Genomic DNA, 17,404 nt, shown 5'->3' with positions numbered 1-17,404 from the left:
AAACTGCTTTGAAACTCCATTCTGTTTAGAAAGGCAAATCCAAACACCCTTGGGCATGTGAAAGTAGCTGCATGTTTATTTGGATCTAAATCTTATTGTAGATGCAGTATACTGCATAGTGTTATTCACTTATCAGCTGTGCTCAGCATGTAAGGGCTGTGCATCTCCCACACTGCATATAGCAAACGGAGGAGGAAGTGGAACTGCCCCTGCTGGCCCTGCCCCGACATCATCTGCCCCTGACATCATCATGTTCCCAGGTAGGCCACCAAACTTTGTGGGTTTAGTTGAATGCTGGCATATAGCTCTTACCAAGATACCACTCAATGAACAAATGTTGGGGCCAGGGACAAGTTGAGGGCAGGGGGAGGGCACAGTTTTCCTTCCACACGTTCAGTATATGTGTGGAGGAGTTATCTGAATGCCATTACTATTGCACTTGTTTCTGAAGTTTCTATGGGCAAAATAAAATCTCACAGGTGGACCCTGGGGCAGCATGTGCTTCCTTTGCACAAAATGCACAATCTGGCCTCAAATTCCATATTAGTATGGTGTATCAGGTGGTACTAGGACTATGCAAGTTCCTTTAGGCTGCAAACTCAGAAAACTGATTCACAATGCTGGGTTGAAAGGGATTTCAACAATCCATAGAATTTAAAGCCTATGAAATTATATATGAAAAGGTGCATGATGTTGCAAACTTAAAATTTTATAAAAAACATTTAATCTTGTAATTAAGTTTGCATTACTTTAATAAAGCCTCCCTTTCATAGCAAAGGGAAGACATATATAACATTTATTATTGAAAGCACTTATCAAAGCTCTGCAAATAGCACAAAAATTGCTTGTATTTACCCAGTTTATGAAATATGCTTGAATAAATTTAACCACTTCTAGTGTAACTAACAGGCTAATTGGAATGAGATTGTTGAAAAGAATGATAAAGGTCAGGAAATTCAGTCCAAAATTATTAGCGCCACCATCTGTTTAAAAAGAAAGAAAGAAAGATAATAAGAATATGTTTATAGTTTAGGAAATTAACAGCAGTAATGCCAAAAGTTCATTTCTCAGGTGGCATTTTGAAAGTTTAAGGTTTGAAAATAAAAAAAAAACCATAAACCAAGTTCAACCTGTGGTATCTATAGTCCCAACAAAATCATCCCTGTTATATTCTCTGGGAGGAAATCAGCTCAGGGGTAAAGGGGAAGAGACAAATTGCCTCAGACACCCACATGGCTGCCCAGCAATATTCCTTAGGTTAGTGTGACAAACAAGGTTGCACCTGGAAGTATTCTCTGAGTCTTCCCTCCAACAGCAAATAGCTTGGGGACACACCTTTCACAAGGACCATGGCATGAGTGTAAAGGAATAAAGCTTCTCCTCCATGCCTGCTGCTTTTTAACCCCAAAGAAAACAGATACATGAAATGTAATCAGACATTTCCCGTATCATAATTTGGTCCTGAACAAAACTTTTCTCTTGTTAATTTCTAGCAGTGAGTGCAAGTATATTTTATATACACATTTTGATGTAAAAACCCTTATTCTATATGAACAAAACTGTACCTTAACAATATAACACATTTATCTTATTTTATGAACACAAGCTAATATAACTATCACTGTACTCACAGTTTAAATTGATATACCAGTCCCGCTCCTCATGCTTTTTATTCCATATAGCTGAACCAATGGAACAAACCAAAGACATTGCAATGAGAATGCAGAACAGAAACAGAATTTGAATATTTGTAATTCTTTCAACATTGGATAGTTTAAGAGGAGGGCTTGTTGAGTTCTGTGGATGGAATAAAAAGAGTTCATAAATAAGAGAAGACATATGCATGTGATTTCCCCCCACTAGATAGTATTGGAAATCAAAGACAATCATATGTATTGCCCATCCCATAAGTGTGATTACCAGTTTTTACACCATGAAACAACATTTTGCCTAGGCCCTATACAGTACTTTCTAATGAAGGCATACAAGAACAGAAAAACATTTTTTTGCTATGACACACATGAAGTACATTTAACCATTAATTTATAACTAGCAAATCAAGAACTCCTTTCACATGTTTTAATTAATGCAATTACCGTATTTTTCCGTCTATGAGACGCCCCCATGTATAAGATGCCCCCTATTTTTGGGGACTCCAATTTAAGAAAATGGGGGGAAGAGATCTATCCGTGTAAAAGACGCACCCAAATTTTGGACATTATTTTTAAAGGAAAAAACCCTAGTCTTATACACAGAAAAATATGGTGTATTTGCCAAATAGGATTGGTGACCAATACTATAAAGTCTACAACATTAGCTTGTACCACAGTTCTACATATACAACTCCTGTGATTTGTGATGGATTGGTCTTTAGTTTACTGAGCTTCAACAGCACTGCACTATAGGCAGTAATTACATTTTAGGTATAACCCTATGCTACAGGACCATGGTCCTTGCTACTTGTGTTTAGCTTTCTCATAAATGTACAGTTTGAAATTGGTACAGGTAGTACTCATGAATTAGAATATCCAAACCAAAAATAAATATTATTCATAATTATAAGACAAACCTGCATGAGTTTGGTATCGTGCCCTGTATAGACAACTATACCATGAACCCATTGTGTATTTCTTAGCTGAGCTCCACGCAGAAGAATTTGATCAGGACCCAGTGGAACAGTGCTAAAAATAATAAAATAAACATTGACTTAGGTTGAGTTTTAAGTAAAATACCCACTTGGGGAAATACCAACTAATGCCTATTTTATTTCAATTTCTGACATTATCAACCTGAGACACCACAATATAGTAATGGAAAAATAAGGAGTTAGAAAGAAATTATATGTTCCCTCTCCATAGGTTTGAAAAAGCATTCTACGCTGAAGAACGCTTAGATGAAAAGTGTAAAAAGAAAAAGACAATACACTTCAAGGAATCCACATCTAAGTAACATGCAATTTTATGCTGGGTTTACTTCTATTATTGGATCATCTTGATTTGAACAATCTATATTTAATGGGGTGGGGAAGTGTGGGCTGCTAGTTGGATGAAGAGAACATTATGCGGATGACACAGACACAACAGGCACAAGCAGCTTCATATCCACACTAAACTCTTAGGAGCACAAAGTTGCAGTCTAACTTCCACTGCAAGGTAAAACCATCTTCAAGTTCTCCAAAAAACCTACACAACGCAAACCTCTCCAAGCAGAGATCTGCTGCCCTGCTGGAAGATGCTAAGTAAATAACTCTAATGAACATAAGGCAGCCTGTTAGCCAAGAAAAAGATCACAAGGGAAGGCATTGAGTACTCTAAGGGTACGAGCTTGGACCATTTTATCCAACATTCTCTCTCGCGGCAACTTTCACATCCTAGTTTTTCTAAATGGTTTAGAGGTTTTATTATGATCAAGCAGCATATAAATGCTGTGAAATAGAAAAGAACTGATAAGGTAAAAGAAGATGCTCTTCACAGGTGAGACAAGGAAAAGAAGCTGGAAACGGAATCTGCCTAGCATACAGTTTCTCAGAATGTGTCTCAGCCTCTCCTAGAATCACTTATTTATTTATTTTTAAAAAGTTTGAAACAAAGCACTGAGTTCTGCAGAAAACATCCTTCTCTGTCTCAGGTAGGAAGATAATCTGCAAGGCTGGTGGGTAGCTTATAGCCAGCAAGAAGTAAGGTTTTCAGCCCTGCTTTCCCAGCCCTGAAGGTGGAGCCTAAATGATTTAAGAGAGATCCTTTGGCTAAAGTTTATAAAGGGGAACCAGAATATTTAATTTACTTCAAAGGGTTTGTAATTCAGCTGCATATGGTAAGCAGCTTGTTCCCCATGAAAGCACAAAGCCTTGTGAAGACTCATACCTCTTCTATGTATTCATAAAGTATATATAACTTAACACTTGATGTTTGCTTATTATCTGTAAAAAAATTCACTAATAATAATAATAATAATAATAATAATTTATTATTTATACCCCTGCCCATCTGGCTGAGTTTCCCCAGCCACTCTGGGCGGCTCCTAATCGAGTGTTAAAAACAATACAGCATTAAATATTTAAAACTTCCCTAAACAGGGTTGCCTTCAGATGTCTTTTAAAAATAGGATAGCTGCTTATTTCCTTGACATCTGATGAGAGGGCGTTCCACAGGGCGGGTGCCACTACTGAGAAGGCCCTCTGCCTGGTTCCCTGTAACCTCACTTCTCGCAATGAGGGAACCGCCAGAAAGCCCTCAGCGCTGGATCTCAGTGTCCGAGCTGAATGATGGGGGTGGTATATCATTTATATTTTCATATCATTTATACATTTATACTTATATCATTTATATTCTCTACAGGTTTTTAATGGCATGATGAAAAGATACTTAGATGGTTACATACCCATGCTCATCTAGTCTGATATTTCCCACAAAGTCATAAAGATGTCTGTTAGGACTTTCACATTCAATTCTTCCTGAAAGTCTCATCAAGCTGTCAATGTCCTTGATATCCGATGTCAATGGCAAACCCTGAATCAACAAATTTTTATGGAACACTATAACCAAATCAATACAGGAAACATTCAACCCAGCAGTATTTGCTTTCTCAGTCTGGGACAACTTCCTATATCAACACAGAACAACTGTACTGCCCCACTCACTTGTTTTAGTAGCATGACTAGAGAATGAATGAAGAGCTGTATTTGCTGTTGTAGCTAACCAAGAAAAACAATGGCTTGTCTTTGTTCCTCCAAACCAGGATTACAAATCTGCTTCAAAATACTGTTTGCAAACCAGAGTTTACAATCTCTGATATAACAAGAACCTACGCATTGCTGCAAACAAAAAAGGAAGTTACCGTGGATGCAAAGAGTTCATTCCTATAGCATTAATCCACCATTTGCCAGAACAGATGGCTTCCAATCTTATTTTTACTGTTGAAGTGCTCTTGAAATATTAAAATTTAAGTTGCCAGCTATGAAATTTGTGGCTAAATTGTGCCCGAATAATCTGAAAATTGTTACCTTGAATATTTCTTACAGTTTTCAGTAATTTGGCTCAAATGAAACTGTTTGTGTGGCTATTCCCTCCCCCCCACAGGTGGAATAAATGAAGACAACGGACACAGAGTTTTAGGTTAATGGGCGAAAATGGCCACAACTTTATTGATTACAGGAAAGAAGGGTATTGGCTTTAGGCATTGGCCCTAACCGACTATCCGGTCTGACCGGGAAGGGTTAAACACCAACAGGGGGAGCCACCCGAGATGCATATCCCTAGGCGCTCCCCGAGGGGTTACCGCTCGGGGGCGCGCTTTAGGCCCTAGCCTCCGTAGGTTTCGGACGAGGCGTCGCCCCTCGGAGTCCTTTAACGAACTACCCTTCAAGCATTGGGGGAGGTGATGGCGTTCCTCCCCCCCAACCTCATCTGCATGATAATACCCCGGCCAATGCCTACCACCAAAACCGAGGGAGTGTGATGATTTGCTACGAGGTAGGCGAAAAAACCAAGTGGCTCACAAAACCAGCCAATTAGCCAAATGGAAAAACTCCTACCAGGCCCCTTGCGGCGACCAGCCGAAGCCCATAGCAAGGTCAGTGGCAAAACCTAAAGGGCGGGTGGGTGGGAAACCGCGTCGTCTCCAGGGAAGAAAGGGGGCGAGCCAGGGGCTGCCCTGACCTTAAGTGGCCCTATGAAGGCCCGCCCCTGCCGCCAGCCGATTGGCTGGCGCCACAGGGTATGCTAATTGGGGGAATCCCTGTCTCCCGCGAGGCTGACGCCAGCCTCGCGAGAGCGAGTGTGGGCGGGGTCGTGATCCCACAACCCCCCCCTCCTCCTGAAGATCGGAAGGGGCATTTTGGTTTAAAAGTGAGTTCTTTAGAGAGCACACAGAGTTAAATTCTATTAATACAACGTATTAATGTATTCAGTAATATGATATGTTACTGAACCAGAGTTGCTCACACTACTATGTTTTCCTACTTGTATTCTGAAAAAAGCTGTCACAAGTGCCTATCTAAATATTCACAAATATTAGATACAAGCCTTAGACAATAAGATTCCTTGGGCAAACACCAAAACATTCCTAAATTAAACAGTGACAGTAACTATGGTAGCTTTCTGACAACCTTTCTTCATGCTTTTTGAAAAACATGTAATCAGCATCAGGTTCCCCAGAAATGCTAACCCTCAATCTGGAGATGTAACAAGTTACTTATTTCTCAGAGTACAGTGGTACCTCGGGTTACATACACTTCAGGTTACATATGCTTCAGGTTACAGACTCCGCTAACCCAGAAATAATGCTCCAGGTTAAGAACTTTGCTTCAGGATGAGAACAGAAATCGTGCTCTGGCGGTGCAACAGCAGTGGGAGGCCCCATTAGCTAAAGTGGTGCTTCAGGTTAAGAACAGTTTCAGGTTAAGTATGGACCTCCGGAACGAATTAAGTACTTAACCCAAGGTACCACTGTATGTGTGTATGTGTGTGTGCCCTGGGGTTACAATTGCTGGTTTGTGTGACTGTTACTCCTTCTCACACTGATTACTAACAGTGAGTGACACAAATATTGCCGTAAAAGACTTCTGTTTGCAGGTGTGCTGCTCACCTGAAAAACCACCAGGGCAGCTGGCAAGAGCTCACACCCCAAAGCTTCCAAAGACGCAAACTTTATATTGAAACCCAACTTCTGCTTAACACACATTTATTTGTTAACCTTTCATTACTAAAATATTAGCAAGTTACAACCCAATTTGCAAAGGAGTGGTATGGTTTAAAATATGGGATTGAAAGTAACAATCCCTTTACCCACTGTCAACAACTGGTGGATAAACTATAAGCGTCTTATAGCTGAGGGTACATGTGCTGTTCCACAATACAATTTTCCCAGTCCCAGTTTTTGCGGCGTAGATAATTGGGAGGGTGGTACTGAAATCTGTCCTCCTGTTTTGCTCAAATGGAGACAAGAAGAACACTTGATACCCAATCATTTGGCATTATGCAGTCCAGAAGAATTGCATGCACACCTCTGGTCCTGAATGGCAGTTCGTTCATATATCTTATCTCCCATTCACTATCCATTAGTGACAACAGAAGCAACACTTTATGGCAACATAAGCATTTTTAATTGATAGGCAGCAACTTACCTGTCGTATTTTTAGATTGGTTTCGCCATCTAAATTTGATGTTTCAATGTAGCACATAGCTTGTGGTTCACTTAGAGGGGGGAAAAGATTCATTTTTGTGAGATGATCACTTTAAAAGTTATATCCATTCTTTAGTATGTTATTTTCAAAAATAAATTATGTTTATAATCAGCCATTCACATTTGTAGAACATGATTATCAATGTATGAGCTTTGATACTAATCCATATATAGTAAGCCACACAAAGTTGATCAGTGATCATACTGCCTTATACTTTAAGTAGAGAAAATATTCCAGGTCTTAAGAGATTCTTAGAAAAATATTAAGCAAAGAATGCTAGCCAAATAAACATATTTGACACCATGCTAATACTACAATCTGCAGAATCACATACCACAAAACAATAAAGCACTCTGCAGAGATAGCCAAACTTTTGCACTTTGAATTTATGCAACATGAAGCACATATGGAAAAAAAACTGACAGAAGCAGAACCATTATTCCAGATGCACTGCCTATCCTATGTATGCACTATGGATAGGATAGTGTATGCTGAAGACCTTTCAGTTCCCCAAAGCATTTCCTGACTATTGGGTGTATATTGCTGGTAACTGTGGAAATTGTATTTTATTTTGTTTCCAATTTACTATTATATTTACTATTATTGTATAAATTTACTATATAGCACACCACTTTGCAATTCCTAAATGTTAAACGGTTTAGAAGTCTTTTAAAATCAACCAGTTAATAAAGAAATATTCTTATTAATCTGATTCTGAAAGACAAGCTTCAAACGGCTTGGGGACCAATTACTTGAATGAACCTATACTAGCCTGGCCATATCTTAAGCTGCTCCAATGGGGCTTTTCTCTATGCCTCATCATTAAAGGAAGTGAATTATATGGTGACACCGAAGAGGGTCTTTTGTGGAATATCCTCTTTAGCAGTGTGGTTGGTGCCAACCTTTAGCTGAATTACAAAATGTTTCCACACCACATTTCTCAATTTGATATTTAGCTATCTTCTGGCCTTCTTTTCTTTAAGTGTAAATGACTGAATACTGATTAGAATTTAGACTATTTCACTATACTAATTAGTTGATACATATTTACATTCTGCCGTACTTCATGTGTTTTTATAAATACAAAGTAAGGCTGTAATCACATTCACAGAGTAAGTCCCATGGATGTCAGTGGGCTTACTTCTGAGTTAACATGGGGCTGCATATTTTGTATGGACTTTGGAAAAAAACAAACAAGGCAGCACAAACATTAAAAAGAAAGGACACATGCTCCACTAGAGACATCAGATTGGATTTTGATTAGTGAAATCAAAATAAGATGCAATCACAGCACAAAGACTTTCAAAATCTGAAGTATACCAAGTATCGTGCAATATTTCTACAAAGAAAAATATGACTATTTGCTAACTGCATGCAGTACAAAATGTGCAACATTTACGTTTGTATTGAGGGTCCACTACAAAAGCTCAAGTATAATTGCTAATTTTTGAGTGTTATATCAAGTTACCGAAATCAGGTTCTTTAGAGTATAAATATGGACATTAGTTAAAACTTTAAATAGAATGTATTTAATGATGTAAAGATTTAACTAATTTCAATACAGGCAGCTGCACATTGAACCATTTCAAAGAAACAGTTTCTTTTATAATATAGCATTATTAAGTATGGTGTAATTACATACGTAACAGGAAGGCAAGAAAAGCAAATTCTGGATGTTCAAATATGCTTGCATTTGTGTTTGTTACCGCAATCCTATGCATGTTAACTCAGAAGTATGACCCATTTATTTAAATGGAGTATATACCACAGTAAACATGGAAAGAATTGCAGTCTTAATAGTCTTTAAGAACTCAAGCTAAAATAGTCCTTTTGCTTAAGCCCAGGTAAACCTCTCTTGCTCTCCTATTTTATATGAATGCTGCATTATTTCTATAATTCAATTTCTGTACACAATTAATATGTAAATGGTTGATGGCAGAAACACTGCTTTGGCCTAAGAGGACCCACATACACATTTGTTCTGAAACTGGTTCATTCTAACCTTGAAGACAGACTGATGAGATCAGCTGGGAGGTGTTCCCCATTGGTGACTTTCACTATTTCCCCTACTGCAACCTACATATCCCAATTTAAAATTTTAAAAATGATTATAACACAACAAGTAAAGGGCAGGAAATCAAACGGACAAAAGACAAAAAGAGACAAAAAGTTGGAAATTACTATACAAAGTATGTTAATAAATGCTTGATGGCTTTTTTTTCAAAATCTATTTTAATAGGATCCAGGAAAATATGGTAATGATATAGACATATCAGAATTAAAATATTATTTAATAAATATATATATTTAGGTACAAACTCTTAAGGGAAAAACAACAACCCTTAGAATAGTTAAAATGTAAGCATCTGGTTATTTAAGATATGCAGTGGCAAAGTCAAGATACTGTAGCTCTGATAATTATATTGAGTTATGGGGAAAGGCTATGGATACTTCTGGAGTCACTTCTGGAGGATTCCTCCATTACTACTGGAATCCATGGTTCCCCAAGGTTCCCAGAAAAGTATTCCCACATTTTCTCAAGAAATTAAAATGAACACTAAATGTAAAAATAAAAACTCCCGCTTGATCTCTCCTAAGAATTGATTTTATTTTGAAATTAACACCTTCTTTTAGCAATGGAATAGGACATGAGGAGAATAATTATAATAATAATGTTGCCAAAATTCTGGGCATTGGCTTTTTAAAAATGAGCAGGATTCATGTTCAATTAAAGCAAACACGCTTCCAGTTTAGAATGGTCCCTGAAGTAGTTATTTCCTCTGCAGCTTTTTTCTTTAAAAATATCCATTAAGAAACAAAACATAAAGCAATTCTTCTATTGCATGAGATGTGGGATGGGTACCAGAAGAACCTCTTCTCTATTTATTGGGCTAGTTGGCAAGGCCAATCAATAAAAGCTATCTCCTAATACAAGCATCAAATGGAACAATGGTGGAACAATGACTGTCCACTTATTAAAGGATAGTAAATCCAAAATTGGTTGTCTGCTAGGCACAGTCTGGCACCAGAATTGATTAAAAAATAATAATTGAAAACAACAATAAACTGAAACCAGATTAAAACACATGACAGCTTCTATATATCTGGATAGGCTTGGCTAAACAAAAGTGTTTTTACGGTATAATACAGTGAAGCTAAGGGACACGGGTGGCGCTGTGGGTTAAACTGCAGAGCCTAGGACTTGCCAATCAGAAGGTCGGTGGTTCGAATCCCTGCAACGGGGTGAGCTCCTGTTGCTCGGTCCCTGCTCCTGCCAACCTAACAATTTGAAAGCACGTCAAAGTGCAAGTAGATAAATAGGTACTGCTTCGGCGGGAAGGTAAACGGCGTTTTCGTGAGCTGCTCTGGTTCGCCAGAAGTGGCTTAGTCATGCTGGCCACATGACCCGGAAGCTGTACGCCGGCTTCCTCGGCCAGTAAAGCGAGATGAGCGCCGCAACCCCAGAGTCAGCCACAACTGATCTAATGGTCAGGGGTCCCTTTATCTTTACCTTTTACAGTGAAGCTGCCTGCCTGATGCCAGTAGTCAGGGAGTTCCAAAGTAAGGGTGGCTGTCTGAGTCTAGACTTTTCTCATCACTTTCCCTCATACTAGAATTACTGGGAGAGGAAAAAATCCAGCAAATGGACGTTCTCACTTCTATCTTGCCAGTGAGAACACAGCAGGGCTCTGGATGAGGCCTTTGATTCCTTCGCCCTGCACTTTAGAACTGCAGCCCCAAAACACTGAGACTTGTATTGAAAAAAGAACGGCCATTAAGACAGTAAGCTGAGCAAATATGGTAATATATATACTGGCCTTACAAGCCAATTCATACTGCAAAGTATAAATAATAGATGCCCCATTTTAACAAAAACAACAACAAAAAACCAAGTAAACATTATGACAAATTGTTCACTTAACATCTTAAAAAAATCTTCTTTTAAGGTTATTAAAAGTTCATATAATGATATGGTCTAATAGATTTTGAAAAAAGTGCATCCTCTAAATATTTGGTCTGGACTTGTAAATAAAGCTTTTCAAGGAAATAAAGATAAACAACCTCCATGATTAAATCTTTCAAATATTAAATGTAATATTTGGCATGCTGATGTTATGAAGAAACTGGATGTTTTTTCATGTGTGAAAACAATCACCTCAGAATACCCCCAATGGCATGCTTTCTGGTCTTCTAAATAACTTTAAGTATTAAAATACTTTTTGTGTAAATAGCATCAGACTGATTGGAAGCCTCTGTCCTATAAAGGCCTATTTATCCAGTCATTGTAAGTTAATTTTGTTTAGCTTGTAAATCAATAATTTCAGTAATGCAGTATTTCAGTACTTTGAGCCAAACTGGGAATAGAGGTAAAAGGTGCTTCTGTTTATTCTTTATTTCCTTGAAGCATTTATAAAGTCAATGCAAGGGTAGAGAAACCAGCCTCTACACCAGAAGCGTTGATGGGTATTCTCTACCTTGATGAGAGTAGTACAGTATCAGCAGGTATATATTCTGTGCCTTTAATTAAAACTATATCTCCAACATCTACCTGAAAGAAAACTAGGATTTGGTTAATAATCTGAGACTAACAAACAGCTCTTAATCTTTTTACTATATTTAAATATGTGTTGCCTAATAAAACTGGTAAACTACTTAAACTGGAACTTGCAAAGGTGTTCCAAAAATACAGTGGTGCCCCACAAGACGAACGCCTCGCAAGACGGAAAACCCGCTAGACGAAAGGGTTTTCCGTTTTGGAGGCGCTTCGCTAAACGAATTTCTCTATGGGGTTGCTTCGCAAGACGAAAAAATCTTGCGAGTTCCCGCGGGGTTTTTCCCGCTTTTTTCGCCCTGTTCCTAAGCTGCTAAGCCGCTTAACAGCTGATCCGCTGATAAGCCGCTTCTCAGCTGATCGCTAAAAGCCGCTAGACCGCTAATAGCGCTAATCCGCTAAGCTGTCAATGGGCTTGCTTCGCAAGACGAAAAAACCGCTAGACGAAGAGAATCGCGGAACGGATTAATTTCGTCTTGCGAGGCACCACTGTACCAGAGTTCCACTGCAATAAATTGGAAGTAAAATCTCATCTGTCTATATTCTTTCTATGCTTAACAGATTGGTTTTCCTCTGCATGGCACAGGAGTAAAATAAAGACCAGGGAGGAGCAAAATGATTACACCTTTGGTCTGTTTAGACTAGTATTGTCTACTTCAACTAGCATTTGTTCTACAAAGCCTCAAACAGATATTACTTCCCAGCAGTAATACTTCAGATCATTTTAATGATAGGATTGAATCTGAGACCTTCTGCATGCAAACCATGTGATCTACAATCACTGAGCTATGGGCTCTTCCAAGCAAAATTACTGTATTGGAGTCCCAGCAGGATAATTATGATAATGGTTAGAAAGATCTTTCCTGGCTTCAGTCAAAGCATATAATGGAGAAAGCCCAGCTGAAACTTCTGAAGGAGAGATCAAATCACTCTTGTGATTATGTAAACTTGATTAAATCATATTTAGTGAAATTAAAAAATACGTAACCCTTTTTAATTTTATTCCAGCATTCCACTTCTTAGTCTTCCCTAAATATATCTTGCAGTCAGGTTACATGACTCATTTAATGGACAACAGAATTGGCTTGTACCAGAATAGTTAAGCAAGTGAGGCAATAAATTCATTATTGTGGTGTTTCATTAGCACAAAGTTGCATTGACACTAAGGGGAGGAGGCCACTTTGACCAACTTTGGAATGAGACAAGGAACCGTTGGAACCATTACCTCCCTCAAAGACCTTTGGCGGCAGAGCAACATTGCAGTAGGGTTTCTTTGAATGCTCACAGTGTTGATTACTACTGCTGTTCCAACACAGGGAATGGGTCCAACTCACAGCACTATGAAAGGCACACGTTATCTTTTTAAAGAGGCACTGGGATGCATTTGTGTCAGATTCAGTACTAAACTGCCTCTATGTGGAAATGCATGAAAATCTACATATTTCACATATTAAGCCATACAGAAATGGTCTTAAATAAAGAAATAAAATTCACATTTAAAAGTAGCTTTTCTTTTCTAATTTACTTTATTTCTATTGTTGGTGCCTTTCTTTGTGCTGAAGTTGTATTCTGCATGTATCAGAGTTGTTGCACAAGAAGACTGAAATGAAATCCTAAGATGTTCTTCCCTTTGCACAAAAGCTTGTGTAAGCTCCTGCATAAGACTAGAACTTCAAACAACCTCCCTAGTACTATGCCTAATCTGGTGCCAGAAATTTGTAGAACAGCACCATCAGGTATTTTCCATCTCTTCTATTTTTGGATCAAATCCAGTATTTACACTTTTATGCTGAACACTAAAGAGATCACCTACCTTTTCCCAGTGCACAATTTCCCAAGCTCCATTTCTCAGTACTAAAAAATTAAAAACCAGTGAAAACACAAATGTTGATATTAAATAAAACCAAACTATAGGCACGGTTTAACAAAACAATTTATAAATAACTACAAAAATGCATCATAACCATGTCACACTATCAATAAAAGCAGTCCTATACTTAACATGTGTCAACACAGAGACCATGCTTATTGACTAGAAAATGTTTGTGGTTCACCTATTTTTATTTTTTTTTCGCACAAAATTCTCTTTCAAGAATGGAGCAAAGAACTTACAGAGCAATCCTAAATCACAGGTTGGCTGGAGGGGGTTAGGGTTTTATGGAATTGTCCTGCTATCAGCAGAGAAAATGCTCCCTGGTGGGTGGGTGATCACGTTTGCTGTAGAGGCCTACATTATGCCCAAGAAAAGCCCCGCAGGCATAGATCTATCATCAGTGGTGTTCCTGCTGGCAATAGCCAGGATTAGGTCTTTCTAGGAATGGAATGGGGACCCTTCATTAGACAATGAGGCCCCAGGAGCAGGCTGCTCATCTATACCAGCCTGAAGGTGGTGTAACTAATTGTCCAATGGATTCGGGGGTGGGGCGGGGACACTTCCTGACCTGGCTGGTAGATTTCCCATCATTTCATTCCCTCTCCTTCCCACTTAGGACTGCACTCTTCTCAACAACACAGATGCTTTTATCCACAACCACATTTGAGAGATGACAAATGAGGCTTAAAGTAGCCAACTTTCTAGGTAGAGCACAGTTCATATTATTCCTGTATCTATACCTGCTTTTCAAAGTAGTCATAGTAACAATGGAAGCCAAATTAATTCATATGACTTCAATTTTCTTCACTGTACATTTTTAAAAATTGCTGTGGCATGTCTTTACCTTGAATTTTCTTCTTGTTCACAGCATTATCAGCTTTATGCCTTTTCTGAAACAAAATTGGACAATGTTAGAAGCTACTGTACTGAAATACCAGAATGCTGCGCTATTTTGGGGGTGCGGATGGGTAGAAACTAAAAGTGAAAGCCGTTTGTTTAGGAATCTGTGTCTGGGAGTGGGGGATTGGGGTTCTTGTCACACAATGGTTCATTTGCAGCACTGCCACTAGATTCCTGCCCTAAGGCAAGATGGGGAGCAAAAATATAAGCTCTGCAATCACTCTCCACTGCCTAGATAAAGGGCCAAATGCATCCTTCCAGGACAGTAGAGAGTGATTGCAAAGCTTATATTTCTGCTGCCCATCCTGTCCAGCTGGGAATAAGGTACTCATTCTGAAAGAGGTTACACACCACTGGCTTTCCTTGATTGCCAACTAACAATCCAATGCAACAATGAAAACCTGATGGTGCAACTTCACATCAACCTACATCTTGTCATCCTCTCCTAGTTGACTGCATAGGAACAAATACACCTGCCCATATCCATCATATTCACACACGCATATACAGTGGTGCCTCGCAAGACGAAAAGAATCCGTTCCGCGATTCTCTTCGTCTAGCGGTGTTTTCGTCTTGCAAAGCAAGTCCACTGACGGCTTAGCGGATTAGCGCTATTAGCGGCTTAGCGGATAAGTGGCTTAGAAAAAGGGGGGGGGGGAGGGAAAAAACCCCGCAGGAACTCGCAAGACATTTTCGTCTTGCGAAGCAAGCCCATAGGAAATTCGTTTTGCGAAGCACCTCCAAAACGGAAAACTCTTTTGTCTAGCGAGTTTTCCATCTTGCGAGGCATTCGTCTTGCGGGGCACCACTGTACAACGAACAAGGCAGTCAATGGATCCACAATTCTAACAACCTTTTTGTTTTTTCAATAGCAGCTTTTTACCCTAGGATGGGGACACACACACAAAAGTCCCACTTACTTCCAAGTAAATATGTACTGTAGCTTGTCACACTTAAGATCAATTTAATCTAATTGGTCTTAGCACATACAATATTATATCTAGGATTGCAGCTTTAAGAATTGATAGCATTTATTAACACCCCCGTTTCTAGAAATTTTATCAATATGAATATAAAAACAAAGCAGCATCCCAGGCATAAAAGAGTTATAGGTCTTTTCAAATGAAAAAATTAAATATATCAGAAAAGAAAGGATATCAGAAGGGTATGAGAAATGTATTTTGAAACAGATACTACAACATGGCGGTATCATTTTTAAAAACTTGTAGGTTGGATCCAAATATAACCTTCTGCACAAGGGTACCTTTGGATTCAACCCAACATAATTTAAAGAATATACATTATTTGAAGATAAATACAAGGATTTAATGTTATTTGGAAAAAATACTTACAATATCTTCTATTATTTCTTTTACAGCTGCTACAATTAAAATAAATAAGAGCGGAACCAATGTTGTATAACGTCCAGTTGGAGAAACATCTGGAATTTGCTAAAGAAAAAGAGAGGACGGAAATGTAGACTTCATTGCGAAAAATACTATTTAGTTATTATAAGCAGAAATAAATAACAATACAAAACCTACAGTTTAATACAAAAACCCACTTTTAAATGTAAAATTACAATTCTCAAATACATGTTGAAAGTTTGAATGAAGCAACAGGCATTTCACTTTTAAATGGGAAACCCTGGGATACTGTTGCTATTGTTCCTAACTGCTCAATACTCAGCTTTTTCCACTTGCTACTATATTGGCTCAAATATAAGCAACACCCGAATATAAGCCGCACCTTTAAAATTGGAGGGGTAAAAATAAAAACATTTTAAATACCCGAATATAAGCCCATCCATTCCTCGCTGCTCCTGGCTGCATACTGGGGGGGGGGGGAGAGCTGCACTGCGTTGCCATTGGCCTTTCCCCTTCCTCATTCTCTCTCTTCCTGGCCTTGGGGGAGAGGACGGGAGACTACTCATGGGGTGGGTGATGCTTTGCCAGGTTCCTAGTGCTGTTTGTCCCATGCTCCTGGCTGCATACCATATGGTTGCGAATATAAGCCACATCTTTAACTTTTCACAATCAGAATTTGGAGAAAAAGTGAGGCTTATATTCAGGCCAATACGGTACCTCCTATCACCTAAGCTTCTTTTTCATACAAATCTTGCTAGATTCCTGAACCTTGGGATATAACCAACTTTGCCCCTGTAATGCTTAGCACCTCCCATATTGTTCTTGGGTATTTCTTGTCTCCTGCTTCTTCGTACAACACATACCTTGAAAAACTGACTCAAGCATCACCCAGAAGCATGGAATAGAATTGATGTCAAGTACTATCCAATTAGGGGACGCAGGTGGCGCTGTGGGTTAAACCACAGAGCCTAGGACTTGCCAATCAGAAGGTCGGCTGTTCAAATCCCCGCGACGGGGTGAGCTCCTGTTGTTCAGTCCCTGCTCCTGCCAACCTAGCAGTTCGAAAGCACGTCCAAGTGCAAGTAGATAAATAGGTACCGCTCTGGCGGGAAGGTAAATGGAGTTTCTGTGCGCTGCTCCGGTTCGCCAGAAGCGGCTAAGTCATGCTGGCCACATGACCCAGAAGCTGTACGCCGGCTCCCTCGGCCAATAAAGCGATATAAGCGCCACAACCCCAGAGTTGGCCACGACTGGACCTAATGGTCAGGGGTCACTTTACTTTTACCTTTACTATCCAATTGCCCATCACTGCCATACATTACTACTGCTTCCAAATACTCCTGTCACCCTACTCTTCTGCTCTCCCAACAACCCATATCTGAGCAGCAGTTTGCCAGCCTACTTTCCCAGACATAGCGGCGGAGGAAGGGGGGTGCGGTGGTGACGGTCTGCCCCAGGTGTCACCACTGAAGGGGGGGACAAAATGCTGGGCGGCACTCACAGCGTGGCCTGCAGAGTGCCCGAGCCAG

At 39.4% G+C, this 17,404-nt stretch overlaps 1 protein-coding gene across 6 annotated transcripts in view; it reads right to left on the bottom strand.

The window, feature by feature from the left end:
• Nucleotides 1-17,404, bottom strand: part of ATP8A1 (ATPase phospholipid transporting 8A1) — a 75,249-nt gene that overhangs the window by 42,069 nt on the left and 15,776 nt on the right. For 3 of the 6 annotated variants that reach the window (XM_081875664.1, XM_081875666.1, XM_081875665.1), the window contains 8 exons: nucleotides 15,861-15,959; nucleotides 14,453-14,498; nucleotides 13,549-13,589; nucleotides 7,124-7,193; nucleotides 4,381-4,508; nucleotides 2,570-2,681; nucleotides 1,632-1,797; nucleotides 856-983 (listed from right to left, as the gene is read on the bottom strand). In XM_081875664.1, coding sequence (XP_081731790.1) covers nucleotides 856-983; nucleotides 1,632-1,797; nucleotides 2,570-2,681; nucleotides 4,381-4,508; nucleotides 7,124-7,193; nucleotides 13,549-13,580 — 636 coding nt within the window. In that variant the 5' untranslated portion in view covers nucleotides 13,581-13,589; nucleotides 14,453-14,498; nucleotides 15,861-15,959. Of the gene's footprint in view, nucleotides 1-855; nucleotides 984-1,631; nucleotides 1,798-2,569; nucleotides 2,682-4,380; nucleotides 4,509-7,123; nucleotides 7,194-9,185; nucleotides 9,260-11,658; nucleotides 11,733-13,548; nucleotides 13,590-14,452; nucleotides 14,499-15,860; nucleotides 15,960-17,404 lie in introns of all 6 variants that reach the window. The other 3 variants (XM_081875661.1, XM_081875663.1, XM_081875662.1) reach the window with 2 other exon arrangements.

Source organism: Podarcis erhardii, assembly GCF_964252035.2.
Source record: "Podarcis erhardii genome assembly, chromosome: 9".
Taxonomy (NCBI): Eukaryota; Metazoa; Chordata; class Lepidosauria; order Squamata; family Lacertidae; genus Podarcis; species Podarcis erhardii.
Note: the sequence above shows the minus strand (reverse complement) of the source record. Positions and strands in the feature narration are given on the sequence as shown.